The 11220-nt window shown below is 46.6% G+C and overlaps 1 protein-coding gene across 1 annotated transcript in view; it reads right to left on the reverse strand.

The window, feature by feature from the left end:
* TMPO (thymopoietin) overlaps positions 1-6666 on the reverse strand; it is a 28301-nt gene extending 21635 nt beyond the window's left edge. The window contains exons 1-2 of the mRNA XM_014530030.1: positions 6616-6666; positions 832-958 (exon numbers count right to left, since the gene is read on the reverse strand). Coding sequence (XP_014385516.1) covers positions 832-958; positions 6616-6666 — 178 coding nt within the window. The remainder of the gene's footprint in view (positions 1-831; positions 959-6615) is intronic.
* Positions 6667-11220: the final 4554 nt, after the last annotated feature.

The raw sequence follows: 11220 nt of genomic DNA on the forward strand, positions 1-11220 counted from the left end.
CCAGGGGCTGCACTTAGGGATTGGGCCTGCCCTCTGCCACCCGGGAGCAGGCCTAAGCCAGCAGGTCGTTATCTCCCAAGGGGTCCCAGACTGCGAGAGGGCACAGGCTGGGCTGGGGGACTCCCCTCCCCCCGCCCCCCGAGTGCACAAATTTTTGTGCACCGGGCCTCTAGTAACTTATAAGATCAAAATATGTAGAACTTCCTCATCCTGAGGTTATATATTGCCAAGACCTTCTAAAATTAAGGCATACTCAGCCTTGCAAAAGTAACCAAATGATGGCAATTCAGTGTATTTAGTTCCAAGTTTTCTCTTTTTAGTTTGTTCAGGATATCATTCTTCAATTCTAACCAAAACAAGACTTTTTATGATTCTTCCATGTGCACATATTAAATTGGTTTTTCTCCCGTTAAAAATAAAAAGAGAAAAAAGGGTCCTTTTAATAACTGAAAATGCTAGGTATTGATTAACTTAAGTTATATTAACAAGTCGATTACTAAATTACTGATTTAAATGACTTTGGCCAGTCATGTTACCTCAGATTTTCCTCCACTGACATGTAAGACACATATTACCATGTATCTCACCAGGTAATACAATATGAGCACATATGAAACAATCTCAACACAGAGGTGAGGTAATCTTAGAGACTGTCTAGTCCAATTCCCTCATTTTATTTCCCTCATTTATAGTTAAAAAAAAGTAAGGTCCTGGTCATAGAAATGATTGGCAGAGTGGCCATTAAAACCCAAAATTAACTGCTAGGTAAGAAGGAAAAACAATTTGGGGTACTACTTCACAGAAAAGATATTTGAAATTTTGTCAACTTACCCACAATGGGGCCAGGATTCACCCCATATTTCACAAGCTGATCCAGAAGATCTTCATTAGTGAGTTCAGTTACATCTAAGTCATCTTTATCTTCTAGTCTGGGTTTATCAGTTTTCTTTGTGGCTTTCTGTAAACAAGGTCCAGTTATCATTTCAATATGAATTTTAAAATGTTCACTCTATGTACAATGTATAAATAACACTATGTACAATAAACATGGAAATTCACCTTCAAGTTGATTTATAGTTATATTAAGCCTCAGCTATTTGACTAAATTAAAAGTAACTCATTGTTTGGAGATATTTTCTAAGTTTGGTTATAATTACACAAACCTAGAAGCCAATCAACTCAATTTTACAGACATTATTTTTTTTTTGATTGATTTCAGAGAGGAAGGAAGAGGTAGACGTAGAAACATCAATGATGAGAGAGAATCATTGATCAGCTGTCTCCTGCAGCCCCCCACTGGGGATCAAGCCCACAACCCGGGCATGTGCCCTTGACTGGAATCGAACCTTTAGTTCGCAGGCCGATGCTCTATCCACTGGGCAAAACCAGCTAGGGCCAGACATTACTGTTAAAACAGTCAATGTGGGCTAACCTGTCTAAAGAGGAGGTGATGGCATGAAAAATTCAAACGAGTAAATGGACAGGATTTAAATATTTTCATCCAGATAACTGTAAATACAATTCACTACTGGCCTTTTAAAACATTTATAATATTTAAATGTTTAAGTTAATCTAGGAGTTTAAGACTTTACCATAAAAATGTATAAAAATGATTTCCTTTAAACAAGCACATCAGAATTTACAAAGCCTAAGTGAATATTCTTCTCATAATATAGTGACTTTAATAGCCAGTTTTTGACCCATGAAGGAAGTTAGGCACATCATTTCTGACAAAGCTTTTTTGCCATATTTAGTTCTATATGACCATTTCATTACGAATACAGTAGTCTGCCCTTATCCAAGGGATATATTCCAAGATCCCAGATCTATATGACCATCTCATTAAGAATACAGAAGTCTGGCCCTGGCTGGTGTGGCTCAGTTGGTTGGGTGTCGTCCCATGCATTGAAAAGTTGCCAGTTCGAATCCTGGTCAGGGTAAATGCCCAGGATGCAGGCTCAATGCCTGGTAGGGTATGTGCAGGAGGTAGCTGAATGACACTCTCACATTGACGTTTCCCTCCCTCTCCCTTAAAAAAAAAAGAAAAAAAGTCTGCCCTTATCCAGTGGGTGCCTGACACTGCACATAGCACTGAACCCTATATATACACCATATTTTCCCCATCCATCAATCCATCCATCCATCCATCCATCTAAAAGCCCAGCGACCAGAATGACGATGGAATGACTGGTCGCTATGATGCACACTGTGGCGGTCAACCAGCCCAATTGGGGCCCCGATCATCCCCCCAACCTCTCGCGGCCCCTCCCCTCGGCCAGCTCAGCCTGATTGGCAGCCCCAACCCCAATTGGGGGCGGGGCTGGCTGGCCAACCACCTGCGGCCCCTCCCCCTACCGACCCGGCCCGATTGGCCCCCATTACTGGCCAGACCCCACCCGTGCACAAATTTGTGCACCAGGCCTCTAGTCTACACTAATAAAAGAGAAACATGGTAATTAGCGTACGACCGCTACCCTTTTCATTGGCTAATCAGTGAGTATATGCAAATTAACTGTCAGCCAAGATGGCGGCCGGCAGCCATTCAATGAAGCGAACAGGGAGGCTTGCTTGCTCCAGTGACTGCGGACTCCAACATTCCCCGACTGCTGCTGCCGGCCTCTCAGCTGCAACTCTAAGCAACTATGTACTATGTTGCAAATAAGAAGCTAAACAAAACCCCAGAAACCGGCTTCTATTCAGCGGGGCTCGGACAGCAACATTGTATCCATGTTTTCAGCAGCGAGGCCTCAGAGCTAAAGCTGGCCCAGAATAGAAAAAAAGAAAAAAGAAAAAAAGGAGCAGTTGGGAGCTTCAGTCACCCGCCAACGTGAAAACGGCCCTCAGCCCCTCACCCAGACTGGCCAGGCACCCCAGTGGGGACCCCCCCCCTGATCCAGGACACCCTTCAGGGCAACCCAGCCAGCCCCTACCCTTGCACCAGGCCTCTATCCTATATAGTAAAAGGGTAATATGCCTCCTGGCACCGGGATCAGTGTGACAGGGGGCAGCGCCCCAACCCCCTGATCCGCCCTGCTCTGTGTGTGACAGGGCAGAGCCATAACCTCCCCATTGGCCCTGCCCTGAGTGTGACAGGGTGCAGCGCCCCAACCCCCTGATCCGCCCTGCTCTGTGTGTGACAGGGCAGAGCCATAACCTCCCCATTGGCCCTGCCCTGAGTGTGACAGGGTGCAGCGCCCCAACCCCCTGATCCGCCCTGCTCTGTGTGTGACAGGGCAGAGCCATAACCTCCCCATTGGCCCTGCCCTGAGTGTGACAGGGTGCAGCGCCCCAACCCCCTGATCCGCCCTGCTCTGTGTGTGACAGGGCAGAGCCATAACCTCCCCATTGGCCCTGCCCTGAGTGTGACAGGGTGCAGCGCCCCAACCCCCTGATCCGCCCTGCTCTGTGTGTGACAGGGCAGAGCCATAACCTCCCCATTGGCCCTGCCCTGAGTGTGACAGGGTGCAGCGCCCCAACCCCCTGATCCGCCCTGCTCTGTGTGTGACAGGGCAGAGCCATAACCTCCCCATTGGCCCTGCCCTGAGTGTGACAGGGTGCAGCGCCCCAACCCCCTGATCCGCCCTGCTCTGTGTGTGACAGGGCAGAGCCATAACCTCCCCATTGGCCCTGCCCTGAGTGTGACAGGGTGCAGCGCCCCAACCCCCTGATCCGCCCTGCTCTGTGTGTGACAGGGCAGAGCCATAACCTCCCCATTGGCCCTGCCCTGAGTGTGACAGGGTGCAGCGCCCCAACCCCCTGATCCGCCCTGCTCTGTGTGTGACAGGGCAGAGCCATAACCTCCCCATTGGCCCTGCCCTGAGTGTGACAGGGTGCAGCGCCCCAACCCCCTGATCCGCCCTGCTCTGTGTGTGACAGGGCAGAGCCATAACCTCCCCATTGGCCCTGCCCTGAGTGTGACAGGGTGCAGCGCCCCAACCCCCTGATCCGCCCTGCTCTGTGTGTGACAGGGCAGAGCCATAACCTCCCCATTGGCCCTGCCCTGAGTGTGACAGGGTGCAGCGCCCCAACCCCCTGATCCGCCCTGCTCTGTGTGTGACAGGGCAGAGCCATAACCTCCCCATTGGCCCTGCCCTGAGTGTGACAGGGTGCAGCGCCCCAACCCCCTGATCCGCCCTGCTCTGTGTGTGACAGGGCAGAGCCATAACCTCCCCATTGGCCCTGCCCTGAGTGTGACAGGGTGCAGCGCCCCAACCCCCTGATCCGCCCTGCTCTGTGTGTGACAGGGCAGAGCCATAACCTCCCCATTGGCCCTGCCCTGAGTGTGACAGGGTGCAGCGCCCCAACCCCCTGATCCGCCCTGCTCTGTGTGTGACAGGGCAGAGCCATAACCTCCCCATTGGCCCTGCCCTGAGTGTGACAGGGTGCAGCGCCCCAACCCCCTGATCCGCCCTGCTCTGTGTGTGACAGGGCAGAGCCATAACCTCCCCATTGGCCCTGCCCTGAGTGTGACAGGGTGCAGCGCCCCAACCCCCTGATCCGCCCTGCTCTGTGTGTGACAGGGCAGAGCCATAACCTCCCCATTGGCCCTGCCCTGAGTGTGACAGGGTGCAGCGCCCCAACCCCCTGATCCGCCCTGCTCTGTGTGTGACAGGGCAGAGCCATAACCTCCCCATTGGCCCTGCCCTGAGTGTGACAGGGTGCAGCGCCCCAACCCCCTGATCCGCCCTGCTCTGTGTGTGACAGGGCAGAGCCATAACCTCCCCATTGGCCCTGCCCTGAGTGTGACAGGGTGCAGCGCCCCAACCCCCTGATCCGCCCTGCTCTGTGTGTGACAGGGCAGAGCCATAACCTCCCCATTGGCCCTGCCCTGAGTGTGACAGGGTGCAGCGCCCCAACCCCCTGATCCGCCCTGCTCTGTGTGTGACAGGGCAGAGCCATAACCTCCCCATTGGCCCTGCCCTGAGTGTGACAGGGTGCAGCGCCCCAACCCCCTGATCCGCCCTGCTCTGTGTGTGACAGGGCAGAGCCATAACCTCCCCATTGGCCCTGCCCTGAGTGTGACAGGGTGCAGCGCCCCAACCCCCTGATCCGCCCTGCTCTGTGTGTGACAGGGCAGAGCCATAACCTCCCCATTGGCCCTGCCCTGAGTGTGACAGGGTGCAGCGCCCCAACCCCCTGATCCGCCCTGCTCTGTGTGTGACAGGGCAGAGCCATAACCTCCCCATTGGCCCTGCCCTGAGTGTGACAGGGTGCAGCGCCCCAACCCCCTGATCCGCCCTGCTCTGTGTGTGACAGGGAGCAGGGCCACAACCTCCCTATCTGCCCTGCTCTGTGCGTGACAGGGGGGAGCTCCTCAACCCCCTGATCGACCCTGCTCTATCCACTGAGCCAAACCGATCCGGGCTTGATTTTTATTTTTAATTTGTAGGAAAATTTCAGAAAAGTAATGTCATTTTATGAAATGTCAACTTTAATAAGAATAAACATTGGTAGACAGGTAGTGTCGTATACATAATTATCAAGCCAGCAGTTTCAGTGAGGAAGAAACCATTAGTTGTACTGATTCCTGTCTTCAGAAAGCTTTGTTACTTTTAATTAAATCATGTTAATCTCTTAGTTTCATTCAGTCAAAAATACTCGGTACCTAGTAAGTGCCAGGCACTGTTCTCCAGTTTCTTCCCAACTACCAGGTGATCTCTAATATCCTTTTCAACTTTAAAATCCAACAGTTGGGATAGGAAGAGAAGGGTGTCCTAATATAAGGTGACAGGAGATGTGATTTTGGGTGGTGGGCAGAGTCTAATATACAGATCTTCTAACATAGAAACCCATACCTGAAACCTGTAAGTTCATGTTGACCAATGTCACCCCAATCAATTTAATAAATATATTTTTTAAAATAATAAAATAAGCCCTAGCCGGTTTGGCTCAGTTGATAGAGCGTCCGCCTGCGGACTGAGGGGTCCTGGGTTCGATTCTGGTTAAGGGCACATGCCCAGGTTGCAGGCTCAATCCCCAGTAGGGGCGTGCAGGAGGCAACCAATCAATGATTCTCATCATTGATGTTTCTATCTCCCTTCCTCTCTGAAATCAATAAAAATAATAATAAAAAAATAAAATCCAACAGTTGTATAGTATCACCTAAGAGTTACTTATTTTAAAATCACTACCATTAGTAAAGATGCTGAAGTATAATAATTATTGTTATGAAACAGATTTTAGTGAATACTTATATACCAAGCTGTTTTCTAAGTACCTTGTATGTACTAAATTAATGAACAATAAAAATCCTATGAGCCCTAGCCAGTTTGGCTCAGTGGATGGAACTTTGGCCTGCAGACTGAAGGGTCCCAGGTTCAACTCTGGCCAAGGGCACATGCCCAGGTTGCGGACTGGATCCCCAGTGGGGGCGTGCAGGAGGCAGCCTATCAATGATCCTCTCTCATCATTGATGTTTCTATCTCTACCTCTTCCTTCCTCTCTGAAATCAATAAAGATATTTTTTTAAAAAATCCTATGAGATAGATACTAATATTCCCATTTTACGAGAGAAAACTTAAGTACACTTTTGCATGGGTAACTCAGGCATTCTGCATAATATGCTGTATAGTAACACTTGAATATACAATGTATACATCACTTTCACAAACTTACCTCACCCAATTCTGAAAAATATATTATGGTAACACTGTATTGTTCTGTCATTAAATAAAAACAAAGAAGTTTAGAAATCACATTATCCTATATAATAAAAGCCTAATATGCAAAGTGTCCGACCGTTCGCTCGACCAGTCGCTATGATGCGCACTGACCACCAGGGGCAGACGCTCCGACAGGTAGGTTAGCTTGCTGTTGGAGTCCGGCCAATTAGGGCTGGGGGAGACGAGCCGGACATGCCCTGGAACCCTCCCGTGGTCCCTCCCCGGCCCCAATCATGCACCGGTGGGGTCCCTCAGCCTGGCCTGCGCCCTCTTCCAATCCAGGACCCCTCGGGGGATGTCAGCCGGTTTTGGCCCGATCCCCCACAGGCCAGGCCGAGGGACCCCACCAGTGTACGAATCCATGCACCGGGTCTCTAGTAGTAGTAGTAGTAGTAGTAGTAGTATAAATTGCTGAGTACTAGATACTTTCAGAAATGCAACCTACTGTAAGCCTTAACCTAATTAAGTAGCTATTAGATTATTTCTATTTTCCAAATGAAAACTGAGTATCTAATGGCCAATGTTCATTAAAAATCATCTAGCTGAAACCGGTTTGGTTCAGTGGATAGAGCGTCGGCCTGCGGACTGAAGGGTCCCAGGTTCGATTCCGGTCAAGGGCATGTACCTGGGTTGCGGGCACATCCCCAGTGGGAGATGTGCAGGAGGCAGCTGATCGATGTTTCTCTCTCATCGATGTTTCTAACTCTCTATCTCTCTCCCTTCCTCTCTGTAAAAAATCAATAAAATATATTAAAAAAATAAAAAAAATAAAAAATAAAAGTCATCTAAATAAGCAGCTGACCTAGAATTTAAATCTATAACCCTGATTCAAAAGCCTGTACACTTAACACCTTCTTGTAGAGTCTGATGGCCAATTTATGATTTAATTAATATGTACCACCATTAGCATACTTTTGTTGTTAATCCTCACCGGTGGATTTTTTCCCATAGATTTTTAGAGAGAGTGGAAAGGAGAAGAGACACAGAGAGAGAAACATCATTGCCTCCCACCTGGGGGATTTGAGCCTGCAACCGAGGTACATACCCTTGACTGGAATCAATATGGGATGCTTCAGTCAGAGAGCTGATGCTCTATCCACTGAGCTAAACTGGCCAGGGCGCATAGCATACTTTTTAATGTTTTGTTTCATGTCTTCAAATATTTCCTGGTAAGAATTCATAATCCTGACCAGAGCGAGATCATTCAAGAATGTTATGCTCTACTGGATTCAAAATTGCTACAATGCTTTGCACCTTGGCAGTAACAGGCAGACTGCCAACTCTGTAAATGTTTATTTTTGTGACAACAATCTAGATCATCTCAACACCTAAAAATACTGGTAATCACCAAAATGCATAAAATAAAAACCAAAACCAAATTTTGGACATGCAAACATTTTTGTCATGTTACATCAAATGAATCTGAGAGATCACAGCGATGACAGAAAACAACTGCTCAGGTAGTTGAGTGTTGTCCCTTGCACAAAAGGTTGCTGGTTTGGTTCACCATCAGGGCACATACGTAGGTTACGGGTTCTATCCTTGGTCTGAGTGCATATGGGAGGCAACCGATGGATGTTTCTCTCACCTCATCTCTCTCTAAATCAGTAAGAACATTCTTTTTAAAAATATTCCTCATAAACCCATGTTTAAGTGCTATGCCTTTGGCCAAATCCACAGTTTGACTTATTTTAAAATGTTAAAAATTCACCACCTAAAATATTTGCCTTTTCTGCAACTCTCAAACATAATTTGGCTTTCTCACAGATAGAAAATATTCTTTAAGAAATGTGAGTCTAGCCCAGCTGGTGTGGCTCAGTGGTTAAGCATCGACCTATGGACCAGGAGGTCACGGTTTGATTCCCCGACAGGGCACATGCCTGGGTTGCAGGCTCGATCCCCACGAGGGGCACTGCTGGAGGCAGCCGATCAATGATTCTCTCATCATTGATGTTTCTCTCTCCCTCTCCCTTCCTCTCTGAAATCAATGATAATAATAAAAGTTGCCCTAAGCGGTTTGGCTCAGTGGATAGAGCATCGGCCTGCGGACTGAAAGGTCCCAGGTTCAATTCCGGTCAAGGGCATGTACCTTGGTTGCGGGCACATCCCCAGTGTGGGGCGTGCAGGAGGCAGCTGATCCATGTTTCTCTCTCATCGATGTTTCTAACTCTATCCTTCTCCCTTCCTAAGAATCAATAAAATATACATTTCAAAAAAAGTTAATTCTTCCCAAGTTCCCATTAAAAAAAAGAAATGTGTCTATATTGTTACTATAAACAGGGATAACAATGACTAGAACATAAAATGTTATACACATAAAAAGAATGTTCAATAGAGAGTAATTTCGCTATTATAAATGCCAAGATGCTTTTCCTATATATTCAAGATATTTTTCCTATGACTGACAAACCTGTCTATTAGACTCCTAAGTTAAATTATAACCACTTTTACTTAATGTGCTTTAAAACAGATGATTTTAAATTTCTGCTTTTTATTATGTTATTGAGCAACTACCACTATTAACTTTTTTAAGAGACCATTTTTTAAAAATATTTTTTTATTGACTTCAGAGAGGAAGGGAGAGGGAGATAAAAACATCAACGATGATGCCCTAGCAGCCTAGCTGGTTTGGCTCAGTGGATGGAGCGTCGGCCTGCGGACTCAAGGGTCCGAGGTTCGATTCCGGTCAAGGGCATGTACCTTGGTTGCGGGCACATACCCAGTGGGGAGTGTGCAGGAGGCAAACAATATGTCCCTCTGACGACCTCACCGCGATGTTGCTAACCCCCAACTCTTTTCCAGACTCCCTCCCTTCCATTCTCTAAAAATCAACAACAAAATATCCTCCGTTGAGAATTAACAACAAAAAAGAATGCTTGGCCCTCGGTTAAGAATTAACAAAAAGGAATGTTTGGCCCTGGCCGGTTTGGCTCAGCGGATAGTGTCAGCCAGCAGACTGAAGTGTCCTGGGTTCGATTCCGGACAACGGCTGGGTGCTGGGTTGTGGGCTAGATCCCCAGTAGGGGGAGTGCAGGAGGCAGCCAATCAATGATTCTCCCTCTCATCCTTGACATGTCTAGCTCTCTCTCCCTTCCTCTCTGAAAGCAATAAAAATATATTCAAAAAAAGAATGTATGCACACCAGGATAGGGTTCTATAGAAGACCTGTTTTTTTTTTAAGTGTGCTCATTTCATTTTCAGCCAAATCTTTACTGAAATAGTTTGAGCATTATTTTCTTTTTCAGAAGGACTGGAGAAAAACAGGTAAGTGATATGCTTTACTTCAAATGTAAATTTCTGGGTTTTTTTTTTTTTTTATGGAAGTCAAGTGGCTTTCTTCAAATCCACAAAAACAAGACATCAGAAACAATAAGGTCAGTCTTTTTTTTTTTGCTTATTTGTTTATTATTTTTTTAATATATAGATTTATTTCAGAGAGGAAGGAAAAGGGAGAGAGACAGACAGACAGACTGAGACTCAATGAGAATCATTGACTGGCTGCCTCTGGTACCGATCCATCTGCAACCCTATCAGCAACCCGGGCATGTGCCCTGACCAGGAATCCAACGTGACCTCCTGGTTCATTCCGGCCCAGCAGTCGTTTATTTATTGAACAAATACAGACCTAGTACTACTATTTTCCAGGCACTGCGTAGGTTATAAGATTTTCAATTCTTGAAAGCCCAGGCTAAGATTTTCAATTAAATTTACAGGTATCTATTACATCTTTCTTTCATTTCTATAGGGTAGTCCAGAAAGCACATGAGATCAATCTTTTAAAACTGAAGTTAAACAACATAACTTCGAAAGAAGTACTTCTGAATTATACCAATAATTAGTAGCAACAGCTCCAAGCTCAATATTCTAAGTCTTACAAAGCATTGTCCCTTACATCAATTACTACTTTGAACTACATTCTATTAGGATTTAAAGTCTGGTAACTAGATAGATTCTTACCAGCAAAACAACCTATAGAAACCCACCGAACAAAACCCTCAAACTGTTCTCAAACAAAATATCCATTTGCTGGAGCCAATCTGAGATATTCCAAACTGTGACACTGACATACCAGAGTGTCATGAAATAAACGTGTCTCAATCATCCTAAGTCTTTGCTTTCCTCCTACAAAACTGACCAAAAAATCCAAAAACCCAAGCCCTTAACAACCAGAATTTTAAAATGTTTGAGTGTCTAAGATAACCGCTTAATGGCGTCTTTTTAAATGCTCATTTTAAGGTCCTCCACCAAAACATAGCCTGTTACTGGAAAAGAATAACACAAACAAGAAAAACAGAAACCGTTCAAAAAGCCCTCCAGATTAAAAAAAAAAAACACATAAAAAGGCGGGAATTTATTTCAAATTCTGGTTTAGAAATTAGTATGCACAAATTGCCCTCCAGGGAGCGCTCCGAGACTCGGTTACCAGTCACCGCAGTTAAGAAAGCGGGAAAACGCTCGAAGGTAACCCGGAGCACTTTCGGGCTGACCCCCCCGAAGCGCTTTCGAAAAGGGCTCGGCAGTCCCCGCCCGAAGACCGTCGCGGCGGCCCGTCCAGCAA

This window comes from Myotis brandtii, unplaced genomic scaffold, assembly GCF_000412655.1.
Source record: "Myotis brandtii unplaced genomic scaffold, ASM41265v1 scaffold708, whole genome shotgun sequence".
In the NCBI taxonomy this organism is placed as follows: Eukaryota; Metazoa; Chordata; class Mammalia; order Chiroptera; family Vespertilionidae; genus Myotis; species Myotis brandtii.